General features: G+C 43.9%; 1 protein-coding gene across 5 annotated transcripts in view; it reads left to right on the forward strand.

Moving 5' to 3' along the window:
- The window catches only part of LOC105017552 (MAM domain-containing glycosylphosphatidylinositol anchor protein 2), a 200,573-nt gene that overhangs the window by 95,198 nt on the left and 88,194 nt on the right, over positions 1–17,181 (forward strand). For 2 of the 5 annotated variants that reach the window (XM_020056496.2, XM_020056499.2), the window contains exons 4-5: positions 12,352–12,548; positions 15,570–15,708. In XM_020056496.2, the coding sequence (XP_019912055.2) occupies positions 12,352–12,548; positions 15,570–15,708 (336 nt within the window). The remainder of the gene's footprint in view (positions 1–12,351; positions 12,549–15,569; positions 15,709–17,181) is intronic. The other 3 variants (XM_020056498.2, XM_013138468.3, XM_020056497.2) reach the window with 2 other exon arrangements.

The raw sequence follows: 17,181 nt of genomic DNA on the forward strand, positions 1-17,181 counted from the left end.
GCTTTTCCAGAGAAGCCTGGAGCCTCTTCTTCTTTAGTTCCTACAACTTTTTTCATTTCATCTCGGCTGTATTCCTCATGTTGCTTTGTCAAAGGCTGCATTGATAGAAAATGGCCTATAGCGTTGCAGTAGGGGCTTATGGCTGGCTTAAAGGACTTCATTGGCAGGAGGACTTCGCATCCCCAGTGTAATACTTTTCCGATGAGAAATGAAATGGCAGAGTACAATTGACTCCAGTGAAGTACAAAAGACTCATGTTCTTCATGTGGCATGCGTTTCTCATGAGGATTTCAATAGCGTGTACTCGAATTTGGACTAGAAAACATCATTGCACTTAAATTAAGTTTGCACTTATTCGAAGTATACTTGTCAGGAGTCAACGGTACAGTGGCTAGTAAAAGTACACACCCTCAGAATACTATTTTCATATGTCCTCACACCCTAGAGTGAATACTTGGCAACAATCACGGCGGTAAATCCTTTTAAATAATACTCTAAGTACAAAGTACTTTTCCCATAGTGAAATTGAATAATTCTGAGAAAAATAAGGGACAAAGTAATTGCATTTTGTAGGAATCATTAATGGACAGCAATGTTTCAGTCTCCTCTCTGAATTTCAAGCGAATGTAAGTGAGGACCAAAACTGGATCACTCAGGAACACTCAGTACCTCATGGAAAGCCATGGACACTAATCCAGAGCAATTTACTGTAGTGAGTGAATACATTTTCCTATCTTTTCCTACTTTCCCCCCACAACACTGGATTTACAAACACCCTGCTCTTATTAAGTGAGCTACAGGGGATCATTAGTGTACCTACAGATGTGGTTTAGGAAATTACATACATTTTAAAATGATAAATACGCTGGAGGAATCGTTGTCATAGGAGTCAACCAACAATAGGGACAACAGCAGTTCTTCTGATTCATATTCCACATTTGAAAATTTGGCGACTACATGTATATCCTCCTACAATGTTTAGGCGTTCAACTCCGAACTACCGTTGATATGTTCAGACTGGCATAAAAAATGTTGTATGGCATACTTTTGTAATTATAAGCGTTTAAAATGTGCATATGTTAACATGGGTTTAAATGAGAGCCACAAGGATACAGAGATAAAAATTCTAAATTGTCGTGCCCAATCAACCAATAATACCAACTTTGAAGGTTTAAGGCTATCCTAAATTACATTTCTGACTAATGTTTATGAACATTATACTATTTTTATTAGCATATTTTGCAGTGTTATTTAACCCTAAAACTGTATCTCTTGAACTGTTTAAGCTAGAGGGACCAAACAAACTTCATTTGACATGTTTGGGCAATCCTTAAAGAAAATGCGGAAACATTTATTGACTATATAAATTATTGCATTGCATTGTTGGTGTAAATTAACAACAAAACATTATCTCTTGAATTGTTTAAGCTCAAGAGACCAAACAAACTTTTATATGAGATGTTTAGGCAATCCCAACTTAACATTCTTAAACATGTTTTGTCTATGTTAAATAGCGTAATTTTCATTATAAACCTTATTTAAAAATCAAAGAAATTTGGAACTCTTTAACATGTATTATGTATGACTGTGATTACATTAATTAAGATTATTAGCATTAAGTTATCAGATAGCAAAAAAACTTTGTTTCAAATGTTAAGATTATCCCAACTTAAAATGATTGAATATGTACTACTATAAATATATGAATTAGCATTATTTGCATAATTAGCATTAATTAGCATAACTCTATCTCTTGAATCACTGAAGCTAGAGGGACCACACAAATGTTGTTTTACTTAATTTAGCCATCCCAACTTCAAATTCTTAAAACTCTTTTTAACGTAAACAATCTAGCAAGCCCACCACATTAACTTTTGTAAAAAAATTAAAATCTCTTTTTGAAGATCAATTTACTACTACCAGAAACATGTTACTAAAAGATGTACTTAACAAATGCAACATCATGCATGCCTACATCTTATTTGGTCTTTCAGTCTAAATAAACTGTTTGTTTTACGCTAATGGTGATTTTAAATTGAAAACGCATGCAGACTGTTTATCGAGTCCAATTTCAACACAGAGCACGGCTGACAAATGAGAAATATTAAGCTCAGCGCTTTAAGGAACAGCTATCTGAAAAACAGTGCAGAGCTCAACCACATCTGTAGGACCATCTGCATGAATAATCACATGAACATGAAGAGCAGAGACAAGCTCATTTCTATGCAGCTGATAATAACACAGCTGCTGATGCTAGTTCACTAGTTGACATTTACTATTTTGGTACATCTAAAGCTAATATTAGCATGCTGGCTAACATTAATGCATGAGGAAGTACAAAAAAACAGCTGAACTTTGTGACTTGACAAGCTTTCCCTCCTATTCTTTTGTCCTAGTTTGGATATTTCTGTTCTGTTTCACCAAACCTCTCTCCAAAGAACACATCTGAATTGTATACTGCACTGGACATTTTACCAGCTCTCCTGCTGGATTTAATTTCACGTGCAATATCTTGCTCACTCTATTTCTTATGCAGTGGAATAAGATGTTGAACAGTGTTAGGGCGAATAACATAAGAGCTGCTAACAATAGCAGCAACATAGTCAAGCCAATGGTTATGTGTAATCACACTTGTGGCCAGGAAGGTTCCGACTCAGGGCTTAACACGCAACAACATGCACAAACACCCACACGCCTCCTCAGCCGTGTAGACTAACTCACAGCGTGTGTGTGTCCAATAATATGCTGTCTCTGTTTATGTTTGCCTAGCATCCAGCGGCCTATTAGAGTAGAGTTGAGTTCAGCTGCGCGTTCTGAGGCCATGCAATAAAGCGTCTTTTTTAGTGGCGTCGCCTGTGGGTTTGGATGCGATCTCCGGCAGCCAGGAGGTGTTCAGCTTCCTATCTCATCAGGGGTCCAGTTTTATCTGTCCTACCGCAGCGGCGCCTGGTAACCGCGCGGAGAGGTCGGGAGGTATGGAGCGGATAATGGAGCCCGGCAAAGTATTCAGAGCTGGATCATCTGTTGGATTTGACTGAGGCATTGTGCAGGCAGGTTGTGGGTTCAATTCCCACAGGGATTACATACTGTACACATACAGTACTTAAATGATCAGGCTGCCGGGTAAGTAGCTTTGGATAATAGTGTCTGCTAAGTTGCACCTACTATATATTAGTACTATTACGTTCTTAAGCCCTGTGTTTTTTTTATTTGCACTCTTTCCGATGCTATTATTATTATTATTATTATGATTATTATTATTAGTATTATTGTTATTATCTTATTATCCCTTTGGAGTCTGTTCTAGCTTTGTGACAGGCTATTGTATGGAAACATGCGTATATGTATTTTGTATTTTGTAGTGTGTGGGAGATCTGAGTGGCTGGTTTTGTGTGGGGAGTTAATGTGGATAATGAAAACCAAGTCATCATCAGCTGTCCAACTGCCGAACCCACTTGTGGAACACTAATTATCAGTCATATTGTGTTTCCTCCTACAAAGCTAATTGACCCTTGGTGGATGACGCGGCTACATTATACTTGCTCTTTAACGAAGGCTTTGAAGGATTTCTGTCACAGCGCATAAAGAGACACCCCCACGGAATAATGCGACTCAAAAGTGTGTAGCATGATGATGTCATACTACTCACCGCCCCGTCCTGGATTCACAAAAACACCAACGTTATTCTGGTCTGTTCCGTTCTACTCCACTACACCATGTCACATCAACTCTTCGTGTTAAGGTGAATGGTTCAGAGCTAATTGGATCACCTCCCACGGATGTGTGAGGAGACATAGGGTTGGATGAGTGTGCGGCTTCTGGAATGTTTTTTTTTTTTTTTTTTTATGTTAACGCCTAGGTGTGATGAACGCTGAGACTTTCAGGTCTTCTACACTCTGTGAAAGGATAATAAGCACAGGATGTGTACATTGTTGAAATGGTTGCTGATGTGCTTAATGAGGGTAGCTCACACCTGAATTTGACTCCTAAGGCGGCACTGCTTTCGATGCATATATTCTTTGAGTAATATGGATTTAAGCCGGCATTGTTTTGAATGTATACATCATCCTTCCAGTACAAAAGTGTAAATGCAACACTGTTCTGTTGTGGTCATCTACCACACGAGATGTGCTCGGCTTACTGATTCTTGTGAATAATTTGAACACCTGGCAAACAAGCCACATGAGTCACAATCAAATCCCGGGCAGCTAAATGTGGTTCTTTGGTCTCGGTCAGCCTAATCAGTTGTCTTTAGATGAATCGTCTGTCCAGTTGTCCAGACGGGAACACCCAACGTGACAGAGCTTGTCTCAATTTACAACCTGCTTGGACTATGAATAGATATTGATGTACGCGTGGAGGGCTGAACACTCGCATGATAATAAGAACGATTTATGATCTGTTAGGATAGGCATCAATTCTAACTGACATAAAGATGAACCCGAATGATCAAAATCCCATTATTGACCGTCAATAATGGTTTATTCAGACACTGGTTGGTATGTTAACGCTGAAGGCCAGTGAAGTATTGTTGTCTGAAGAGGTCTCCTGAGAACTATGAAGACCATAAATTGTGACTAGTGACTTTGGTTGAAATTTAAGAGGCGTTTCATTCCCACATCGCCTCGAAGTCAATACAGGGGCGTTGACACAACAGAGGGCTTAACTGTTGAAATAAACATGAGGCTGAAGATTCAGTGGCCAAGTGTTTGCTGAGCGTCGGGGGAACGGCTAAGGAACGTAATTGCAAGCTAATGACACATCTACACAACCATTGTAGATGTGTTTTTTTTTACAACAACGATTGTTTATGACTGCTCGTCCACCTATGTATGCAAAGGACCCTCTGTAGAACAAAGGAGGGAATGAAAGCGAGCGACGCGTACCATTGAGTTCATTCAGAGGACTGCTTCTTGGACGGTCTCGTACAAAGCCGTCGGGCGGTGTGAGCGGTGTGTTGTTATTTAGCGCAGGGGAACAGAAAACAAAAGGGCTTGGTTTGTGTCGTTTTCTGGGGGGAGATGAATGGGAGAGGATATGGGCCCAGGCAGACGCCTCTGTCTCCCTGAAACCATGGAGAGGAGATTCATTACCCAGTCTGTGTGTGTTTGTGTGTGTGTGTTCCACATACACCTACTCCTCCCACACACACGCGCGCACACACACACACACACATTTCCATCGGTACTCATTATCCCCATCATGGGGGGTGGGAGGGGAGGGGGGGGGGTTGCTGGAGTCTAACCAACCCATCCATCTCAAGCGCAGAAGTGCATGCTGGGTATGACCCAGGCACCGATTTAACTCCCAATCTCCCCCCTCGTCTTAGGATAGACACTCTGAATGCAAGGCCACTCAATTCATCCACGCCCTTCCTGTTGTCAGATACTGAACCAAAATAGAAACGCAGCACGTCAGTGTCGCATTTCACGAGCTGTACTGAAAAGCAGCTTATTCCTCTGAAACGTCACGCAGAGACATTGGTTGACATCCCCGCTAGTGAGCGCTTCTCCATCGCATTCCATCCCACAGACAGTCATTTGAAATGGTTGCACGTCGCATTTATGTTTCTGTGTTCGACATGCACACTGTTGAACAGCAGCAGCTAAGCCACAGTAGCGCCGTATCAGGTTAACACAGACGTTCTGCCCGGTCCGGTGACCATATCACACTCCGTAATGTTATACGGACTGGACACGATGGATTCATTGTAGTCCACACACACACTTCACGAGGTCCGTGTTTTAGGGATTATTGCACGTGTGTTGACGCAAGGATTTCTATGTACTTCATTAGTTCAGGCCTTTATTCTGAAACAGGGTGAACCTTTGGTGGTTAAACAGTGGGAATGTCCTCCAAATCCCTTCTGGCTCTGCCTTTACAACAGGGTGAACATTACTCCACGCCACCTCATCCCCGTCCGCAGTCCATGGCTCCGGCCGGGCCTAATGATTTTAGTCGGACAGGTGGGTGCGGCGTTAATGCACTGCGCGTCTCCTGTCGGTCAGCGGGTCACCCCGAATGGGCAGATCTAGGATCAGCGCGCTACTCGTCAGTGCTAACTTGTAGCTATAGAGGGGGGAAGTCAACGGCGACCTCAGGTCAGTGGGAAAGGATGCTGTAGTCTTAATCCGCTGACATGAGGGAGAGGTGGGGGGTGGAGAGAGATGAGATGCAGAGAAGGAGCCTGACTTGTTTATCTTCCCTCCCTCCCACCCACCATCCCTCCCTCCCTCACACCCACAAACCCTCTCACCCTGCGCCGTCAGAGTTACAGTCTTTCAGGTGAAAACTAGGATGTCGAGACTCTGATTGAATAATTCAGAGGTTTTTACGATGCAGCAGGACAGCATGAAAAACAGAGTGTGTTTGTGTGTGTGTGTGTGTGTGTGGGTGTGTGTGTTACAAGCCACAGGAGAGCATGCCAAACAGCCAACATGGCTGAGGTCCCAGGGTGCCCTTTTGAACTTGAACACAACTGGCCCCCGCGACCCGACCTCTACATGTTAGTAGAGAAATGTGAACACACACAAACATAGACACACACACACACACACACAAAATGGAGACGCAAAGGGTAAAAGGTATGGAAGGTCTCTGTTTTGTTACAGTTTGGTGCATAAAAGCGCTATTCATTTGTCAGTGTTTAGTCTATATTCATTTCTTGGTATTTATAATTCCTGAATGCAAATCACAAACGCCGGGCCATTACCAATGTTAACGAGGTTCGTTCAGTGGGCAAATGTTTTGTGAATGTTAATCAATGTTTGCCAGGTGTCACCCAACCAATCAGTATGTATTATTCCAATCTAATATCCCCCTTCAACACAAAGTTCACAGTGACAACACAAAGTTCACCCTGATAATGCTGAATCTGTTGGAGATGGGAACCTTCTCTCCATGTAGTGCCTACGCTCCTGAATATTCATTATAATGCCATTGACATTTCCCTCCGATAGCAGAATGCCAGTCCTACGGTGTGTCGGCCCGGAGAACTCTTAGTTTATAGTCATGGCTGTTGAGCCCGCCCAGCCTATCGTGGTCGAGGTAATGTTACAGTTGACATCTATTTCCATAATTACCATCCGCAGAGATCCACATACATCTACGTCGCTCACTGCTTTCTTCCATCAGCGCCAGGCTTCATGTCTGTCTTCCTGCCTGTCTGTTTGTCCGCCTGTCTGTCCGCCTGTCTGTTCCCACTCTCTATTTCTTTACACTGTGAGAGAGGTGTCTGTTACATTGTTAGACTTCCGCCCACATATTACAGCTATTGAATGGGCTGCCCTACTCACAGCTCATGCTCATTTCCTTCACACACACAAACACGCACACACACGCGCGCACGCAGACTCCAACCGCCTTTTCATTTCTTCCATATCTGAATGGGTTATTCTCCTTCTCCCTGACAGGCAGTGTTGAAAATGGTGAGGGACATGATTTACAATGGACCAATATCTTCTGTACTGGAGAATGACATTCCGTTTACAGAACGAGACAGAGATATCTCTTTCAAACAGGCGCTGTCATTGGAATGGTGTGTGGATGCATGTTCTCTCACATCTAATACAGATGTATACAGCTAGTTATAAACTAGGTGGTTCCAGCATTGAATTCTGATTGGCTGAGAACCTTGGCATTTGAGACTGCATACCATGGTAAATAATAACTCAAACTGTTGTAGTGTGTTGGTAACTGGTTTGTAATAGCAATAAGACATCTCAGGTGTTTGTTTTATGTTGTAAATACACCATGGCTGAATACTGTGTCTGGGCACTCTGTGTTGTGCCTAAGAACAGCCCCCAGTCACAGAATATTGGCCACACACCTTCATGCCTTATTGCTTAAATGGCATGGTGGATTCAGGTGTTCCATGGGTACATTGTAGAAGCCAAATCACTTTGTTGGTGTTATTTTATGAATTGGGTGGACTTCAGAGGGACAAGATCTGAGCTAATGTCTCAATGTTTGTTCACTCAGCAAACTTCATTTTCAGTGAGCTGAATGTAGAAAATATTAAATTGAGTGAAATTACGCATTCATGTTTGCCCTTGTATGGCAAGAATTGTATATGCTTTGTTCAGCTCAAATGAGCATCCGTCCTATAACAGATGGTTGTCTTACAATTGTGTGTCAAAGCAACAAACTCTGCTTGAAGCTTGTTGAGTATAATTATAAATTCTGTTTGCTCAAAAGCCCAGCCATCATTTCACAGCATGCTCAATCGCAGGTGAATCTTCATTGTTGCAATGCCTGTTTTTGCATGTACAGTACTTAAATAATCAAATGTCACACACACACAAATAACCTACATTGTTCCAGACAAATCCAATCTGTTAATATTTTACAATTTTTTGCACTAGCTATTAAAATGGCTGTTCCATTTTATGTTGTTTCTTTCATAGCCTGGCAGACATTCTCAGTGCAAGATATGGCAGGCTGATTATAAAGTTGTTGGAAATGTTCCCTTAGGCTAGATTCCAAAAGGATTTACAGATCACTTCGCTAGCAAGCATTGAGAAGTTTGCTTAACAAAATGGCACTGATGTCCAAATGTGACGCAGTAAGTTGCCATAGGATTGTGAATTTGCGCAACAAAATAGCGTGGAGCTTTTTATATGTACAGTTCTACATAAGCCATCTGCAACACAACTGTGAGTTTGCTCAACAAAAATGTATCCAAATGTACAATCCTATTCCATTTGGTTTCAGTTTCAGGGGTATTCAACTCTTACCCCATGAGGTCCGGAGCCTGCTGGTCTTCTGTTCTACCTGATAACTAATGTCATCCACCTGGTGTCCCAGGTCAAAATAAGTCCCTGAAGGTCCACAGTTGAGTTTGAGGGGTTTTGGAGTCCTGGTTAACCTGAAGTTTATGAATAAGTAATGTAACACAATTACATCATTCAGCAAATGTTGCACTTTAATTGTGTATGTCATATTCTGTGAAAGGAAATGTTATACCATCAGCCTGAAAGTACAGTAGGCTCCATTTTACCTACAATGCTCATGTATTGCGGTAATGTAATCTTATGCAGTGGTTCCCAACTTCGGTCCTCAAGCACTCTGAATAGCACACATTTCTGTTGTGGCACTGGACAAGAACACCCAGTTCAACTCAACGAGGGCCTGATAATTAGTTGACAAGTTGAATCAGCTGTGCTTGGCTGAGGCTTCAATGAAAATGTGTAGTGTTGGGGGAACTCAAGGACCAGAGTTGGGAATCACTGTTCTAATGAATACAATGAGTCTTCTCTGATATATTTCTCTCATTAATTAATTTAATCGCTTTGTGTGTTTCTGTCTCGCCAACATAGTGGCCTTCATTTGCCAACAGCTATCAGCTCAACGTGTTCCGACGTCGGTTAGACAAAGTCCTTTCCGTTGGCTCCAGCTTACCTTCGGACGGCCACTTAGTCTTGTTGTTCCCCTGGTTTACCATTTCGCCAGGCCGGTCGAGATCATCCATTGGCCTCTCAGAGGGAGAGACGTCACTTTTGTGTCTGCCAGAAACACAGACTTCTATTTTTCCTTCCAATTTATTAAAGGGCACTTTCAGAAGCTGGTTTTAGGCCTCTGTGTTGAGAAATGGGAGAGGGGTTGAGGGAAGAGGCCCAGAGCATTAGGGGCCCGTTGCCAGGTAATAGCTGCTCTCACTGATAACACTCGTCCACGACTCTTTCCGTCATCCACCAAAATATCCCCCCTCATAGGGAGCGCAGAGGACGTTCCACCCCGTATTGAAGGAATGATTGCAGTCGTCAGCCGACGAATCCGCCACCTCATTAACCTGACATCTGGATGCCTGCAATTTGCAAGTTTCCCCCTTTGTCTGATCCCCCCCACCCCCCCGTTTCCCTTTCCCTTAGCCGAGAACAAAAGCAAATTGCTTATCTTAGACGTAATGGGACTATTTCTTTCCGCGGAAGGATAAACACAGCGGTGTGAGGGAGGTCGATTGACAGCACATTGTAATCAAGCTGGGACAATGATTAGTGCCACGGCAACAGGGTGAAATTAATCCACAGCCCTCTGACGTGACAGGCTGACGGACCAAAGCCTCATGGGGGTTCTGATGACTCTTTCTTTCTTTTTTCTTTCTCTCTATCTATTTCTCCCTTTCTCTCCCTTCCCGATGACTTCCATAGATTACAGAGGGTGGGAGGTGTATCTTGAGGAAAATGGACATGAAAGGAAGTGTGCTTCACGTTTTGAAGTGATAATTACTAGCTTTATTCTCGGGACTTCCTTCTTTAATCCGAACCACTTGTCGGCCCATTTGTCTAACACCGTTTGAGTGCAGAGAAATGTTTTTCGCTGTTCAACTGGGAATGACTGAAACCCAACCTTTTAGTCAAAGGGAGAAGCTCCTCTTTGTGTCATGGCCGTGCGCTCAGCGTCCACTGACGTTTTAAAACGGGTACACGCTTCCATGGAGCGTTGAGCTGTGTACAGACTTATTTACCAGAACCGACCGTTAAACCTGCAATTAACAACCCTGAAAAATGCTGTAGCTGATTCTGTACCACGGTGTACACACACACACACACACACACACACACACACACACCTCCTCTGGGCTCTGTACGTTAAGCTTCACAATCATCGGAGCATGACTTCTGAAAGTAATTGCACAAGAGCGACACGCGCAGCAACGTCCTCGCAGCGAAGAGAGAGGACTGATGGCAGAGGTGGAATTTTTGGTTTGAAATTCATCACATTTTAATCCTGTGCGTACATTTGCATATTTCTGTATGTGTCTCTTAGTACTGTTCTCTTTAGTATCCATCCCTGTGTACATTTCTTTCTAAAAATAGCTCAGGCCATCCCTACAAACACACACGCATGCATGCACAGATACACATACAGACAAACGCACACGCACACAACATTTCTCTTCTCTCAGAGGTAATTGATGCCTATACCTGAGCTGAGCCTCTTTGATGTGTTGCCACACACAGTCTGCATGTACACATGCAGACTCTCGCAAACACACATAGTGATGGCATGGCTGTTGGATGAAGTATTGACTGCTGCGAAGGTTTGATTAAGGTGCCGTAGGCCAGAGCATGTTTTAATGAAACTGAAGAATCAGCATTCTGGTCTGTGTGTCTTGTGTGCATGAGGATTGTATGTGTGTGTTCTGTATGTGAGTGTGTGTGTGAGTGTGTGTGTGTGTTCTCATGCTCCCTGATTAGGCCCAGGTTCTGGCATAGCTCTGGTGGTGAAAAGAATGATGAAGGCAGTCTGAATTCAAAGCATGATTCCATCCACTAACATCTCCAATTCAATGCCTCTTATCGTTTCCTCAGCAAAAGGTTAGCGGCGTAATGAAAATAGTTGTACACGGAGATTGAGAGATAAATTCTGCCTTCTTCCTATGTGCAAAAAAGGTCATCCATCCATAATCATTTAGGACTTTTTTTGGCGTGAGGGTATAACTCGCATTGGTTTTTCCTTAATCGATTCCATTGAAATTGTCTGGTTCGCTTGATTCGAGAACTGATTGCAACTCAGAGAGAGATGAAAAGGGAAATGGACTACCCACCCCCCTTTTAGTTTATCTGACTGCAAATTGACATAATCTTAAAACAGCATTAGCATGCTAAAAGACACAGAGTTATGACGAATACCCGTTTGCTAAAGCTTTGTTCGTCCGACGAGAAAGATTATTAACTTTCCATTTAATCAAACGCAGTGCGCTTTGCTCAAATAACAAACTGTCAGGCAGATGGAAAACCTCCCTCTAATATGCTGGGAAATGGGAATGAAGAAGCAGAGATGTATGTTTACAGAGCCCTGGTTGAGGACAAAAGGGCAACTAAATATTATCTTAGCAAGTGATGGCATTAGGGAAGTGTTTGTGAAGGTTATTAGGGAGTTTTGTGGACCTAGCTAAAGTTTGTCTTTTGCAGGAATTTAATCTTGAAGGATATGCATGCTAACTTATTGATTAAGATAATCGATACAGTGCCCTCCATGATTATTGGAAAGCTAACAATAAAAAAAAAACATTATATGTTTTTCTCAAAACGTCACAATTATTGGCACCCTACTTTTAGGACATCAGGCTCTGAGAGATTGGTATGAAAGTAAATGTCTATAGGTAAAGTGGAAGTGCACGCCTATATGTGAAGCGAAAAGTACAATTCAATAGGTGAGCTCAAAATAAACGTCTTTTAGGTGAAGTAAAAATAAAAAAGCAGTTCCTGTTTTCTTCCTACAAATGTTGACAGGGTGCATGGTGGGAAGCCCACAACCCGGTCATATGTGTTTACACTGTAAATGAACCACATCTGAATCCGTCAGTGACTTGATGCACCCTCCTCCTCTGTTCCTGTGTGCCTCCAGACCTGGACGACCCTGTGGTGACGGTGCACCAGAGCATAGGAGAAGCCAAAGAGCAGTTCTACTACGAGAGGACCGTGTTCCTGCGCTGCGTGGCCAACTCCAACCCCCCGGTCCGCTACAGCTGGCACCGCGGGCGAGATGTTCTCTCACAGGGCTCCGACAAGGGAGTGGAAATCTACGAACCGTTTTTCACACAGGTAAGGTTGTGGCAATACACCATACAATTAATGCAGTCAATACATCGTAGAATATGTAAGAATGATGTTAATATACCATACTATACACTATAAAAGGATGAAGTCAATATACCATTCAATATAAAAGGATGAAGTCAATTTGCTTTGCAATATATTAGGATAAATTCAATATGCCATACAATATATAAGAATGAAGTCAATATAATGTAGACTTTGTGTGGTATAACATATATTTACATTAACTAGGGTGAGAGAGAGAAGATAGGACTGGAAATATCAAAGATAGAGAGTTATGTTATGGAGCATATAAGCAAGCAGGTCTCTGTCTCTGCTGTTCCCTCATCTTCATCTCCTCATCCACCTCTTCCTTTTCCTTCCTCTGTCATCTTCCCCTTTTCTCTATTCCAGTCATCTCTCCTCCTCTTCTCATCCACCTCTCCCTTTTCCCTCCTCAGTCATCTTCCTCCTCTTTCTCCTCCTGTCATCTCTGTTTCCGCGACTCGGCCCATTGAGCGTTTGTACTGAGTCAAGATAAAACACAGGGGTGGCATTTCAAACCCAGCATGGGAATATGGCCCGGTAATTAGCCAAAAAGTGACATGCATTTATTGAGGTCTCCCTCCTCCTCCGTCTTCCCTCCTCTCGTCTCCTTCCTCTCCTTACCCCACTTATCTGCCTCATTCCCCATGGTGAGCAGGAGAAAACAGAAAGATCAGGGGACGCGTTTGAAGCCAACACATTTTGTTTTCGCATCGCTAAATTCCAGCTTACCATTTCTCTCCCCTGGAAGTTTGAAGGAGAGGAGAGGGAGGTGCTGTTAGGGGCAGAGAGGATAGACAGAGGGTGTGGGGAGATCATTCAACAGAGGATAGGGAGGTGCTGTTAGGGGCAGATAGGATAGACAGAGGGTGTGGGGAGATCATTCAACAGAGGAGAGGGAGGTGTTGTTAGGGGCATATAGGATAGACAGAGGGTGTCTGGAGATCATTCAACAGAGGAGAGGGAGGTGCTGTTAGGGGCAGAGAGGATAGACGGAGGGTGTGGGGAGATCATTCAACAGAGGAGAGGGAGGTGCTGTTAGGGGCATATAGGATAGACGGAGGGTGCCTGGAGATCATTCAACAGAGGAGAGGGAGGTGCTGTTAGGGGCAGAGAGGATAGACAGAGGGTGTGGGGAGATCATTCAACAGAGGAGAGGGAGGTGCTTTTAGTGTCAGATAGGATAGACAGAGGGTGTCTGGAGATCATTCAACAGAGGAGAGGGAGGTGCTGTTAGGGGCAGAGAGGATAGACAGAGGGTGTGGGGAGATCATTCAACAGAGGAGAGGGAGGTGCTGTTAGGGGCAGAGAGGATAGACAGAGGGTGTGGGGAGATCATTCAACAGAGGAGAGGGAGGTGCTGTTAGGGGCAGATAGGATAGACAGAGGGTGTCTGGAGATCATTCAACAGAGGAGAGGGAGGTGCTGTTAGGGGCATATAGGATAGACAGAGGGTGTCTGGAGATCATTCAACAGAGGAGAGGGAGGTGCTGTTAGGGGCAGAGAGGATAGACAGAGGGTGTGGGGAGATCATTCAACAGAGGAGAGGGAGGTGCTGTTAGGGGCAGATAGGATAGACAGAGGGTGTCTGGAGATCATTCAACAGAGGAGAGGGAGGTGCTGTTAGGGGCATATAGGATAGACAGAGGGTGTCTGGAGATCATTCAACAGAGGAGAGGGAGGTGCTGTTAGGGGCAGAGAGGATAGACAGAGGGTGTGCGGAGATCATTCAGCAGCGCCGCGGCCGGGTCCTGCCGGGGTCAACGTTGAAAGCTTTGCTGGCGTGGGAGTTTTGATCATACATCTGTGTCTGTGCAGCCAGACCGACCATCAACCAGTCCCTCTGCTCCCACAGTTCCCCTTATAAGGCCATTTACCAACACCTTTTCATTCCTCCATTAATCCCACCTCTCTTACAGTGTCCTACATCCAGTCCCTACATCCGTTTCACTCCTCCTTACGACCCGTGACGTTAGTCACACCAACCTTAGCCTTTCATCCATCCCTCCATCCCCCCCCGCAAATGTCTTTTCCATATCTCCGTCTTTTTCCGCCAACATTCCGTCGTCTAACCTCTCATTATCCGTGTCTGTTCCTGACCCCGATCCCTCACATCCTTCCCCCCCCGTCTCTATTCCTTCCTCCATCCCTCCTTCTCTCCTTCCTTCCCTCCACCTATTTCTTTCCAAATTGATTTTTGTTCCCATTTGTCTCCCACTGTGTTAAACTGGGCTCTGAATCATCATCTCACCAAAACACATCTTCCCCTATCTGCCAAAACCAGAACGGGATCGGGAGGGTTGGGGGGGAGGGGGGGGGGTGGCGCTGCAGACGGCAGCCACAGACCGAGTCCATCCCTAATCAAATACAATTAACATCCCAATGCCGTGCGATATGGTGATGATCATCGGGGGGGAAATGGAAGAGATGCGCGATTAGGGCTGGTGGGGACTGTGATTGTGGCTTGTGAGGTCTGATTTGGCAGGCTGACTGAAGTCCTAATCTGACCCCCTGGCGGAGAGGAGGGAGATCAAAGACTTCTCATCACAGCCCATCACAAATCTCTGGGTGGAGCCACTGTCTCAGTCTGTCAGGCGCATACGCAGTGAAACTGAAAGACCCCTAGTGAGGCTGTCAGATGTGGAGTGGCGTAGCGCTTTCCATGACGTTCCCTGGTTGCCTTCTGAACTATGCTTTTGCGCCCAATGAAATAAGAAAAAGCTTTTATGTGTTATGATGATTTAAACCTTGTTTTAAATATTTGGAATCGGTTCCCTGTTTCGTGATTCTCAGTAAATGGGAATGTCTTAGGTCTCAGAGGTAATCGTTCAAATGCCACCCAAGAGTGTTTGCCGAGAATATCTTGGACGAACTTTCTGAAAAGTTTCCCGAATGTTTCAAGCTTTTGGAAATGCAGTTCATTGTTGGTTTTCATTTGATTCGCACACATTTGCACACTAGTGTTGTGGTTGTGTATCTGAGCTGCAGGGGGAGACAAAAATCTTGAAGTTGAAGAACCTTCGTCCTCAGGACTACGCCAACTACAGCTGCATCGCTTCTGTTAGGAACGTCTGTGGCATATCTGACCGAAATGTCGTCTTCAAACTGACTAACAGGACAGGTTAGTCTACACACTCACCCACAACTGGTAAGTATTCTAACTGACTTACAAGACAGGATAGTCTACACACTCACCCACAATTGGTAAGTCTTCAAACTAACTAACAGGACAGGTTAGTCTTCAAACTCACCCACAACTTCTGACTGACACACCAGCAATACAGATTCATTTTTAAACTCAATAACAAGTTACTTTTCAAACTCACTCAAGACAGGTTAGGCTTAAAACTAAACAACACAGGTTATATAGTCTTCAAATTCACCAACAATACATTCACATTCACACTCACCTAAAGGATTATTAGGAACACCTGTTCAATTTCTCATTAACGCAATTATCTAATCAACCAATCACATGGCAGTTGCTTCAATGCATTTAGGGGTGTGGTCCTGGTCAAGACAATCTCCTGAACTCCAAACTGAATGTTAGAATGGGAAAGAAAGGTGATTTAAGCAATTTTGAGCATGGCATGGTTGTTGGTGCCAGACGGACCGGTCTGAGTATTTCACAATCTGCTGAGTTACTGGAATTTTCACGCACAACCATTTCTAGGGTTTACAAAGAATGGTGTGAAAAGGGAAAAACATCCATTATGCGGCAGTCCTGTGGGCGAAAATGCCTTGTTGATGCTAGAGGTCAGAGGAGAATGGGCCAACTGATTCAAGCTGATAGAAGAGCAACTTTGACTGAAATAACCACTTGTTACAACCGAGGTATGCAGCAAAGCATTTGTCACAACAAGTCACAACACACACAACCTTGAGGCGGATGGGCTACAACAGCAGAAGACCCCACCGGGTACCACTCATCTCTAATACAAATAGGAAAAAGAGGCTACAATTTGCACAAGCTCACCAAATTTGGACTGTTGAAGACTGGAAGTATGTTGCCTGGTCTGATGAGTCTCGAATTCTGTTGAGACATTCAGATGGTAGATTCAGAATTTGGCGTAAACAGAATGAGAACATGGATTCATCATTCCTTGTTAACACTGTGCAGGCTGGTGGTGGTGGTGTAATGGTGTGGGGGATGTTTTCTTTGCACACTTTAGGCCCCTTAGTCCCAATTGGGCAACGTTTAAATGCCACGGCCTACCTGAGCATTGTTTCTGACCATGTCCATCACTTTATGACCACCATGTACCCATCCTCTGATGGCTACTTCCAGAAGGATAATGCACCATGTCACAAAGCTCGAATCATTTCAAATTGGTTTCTTGAACATGACAATGAGTTCACTGTACTGAAATGGCCCCCACAGTCACCAGATCTCAACCCAATAGAGCATCTTTGGGATGTGGTGGAATGGGAGCTTCGTGCCCTGGATGTGCATCCCACAAATCTCCATCAACTGCAAGACTGCTATCCTATCAATATGGGCCAAAATTTCTAAAGAATGCTTTCAGCACCTTGTTGAATCAATGCCACATAGAATTAAGGCAGTTCTGAAGGCGAAAGGGGGTCAAACACAGTA

The sequence above is a fragment of the Esox lucius genome, chromosome 18, assembly GCF_011004845.1.
Source record: "Esox lucius isolate fEsoLuc1 chromosome 18, fEsoLuc1.pri, whole genome shotgun sequence".
Lineage (NCBI taxonomy): Eukaryota > Metazoa > Chordata > Actinopteri > Esociformes > Esocidae > Esox > Esox lucius.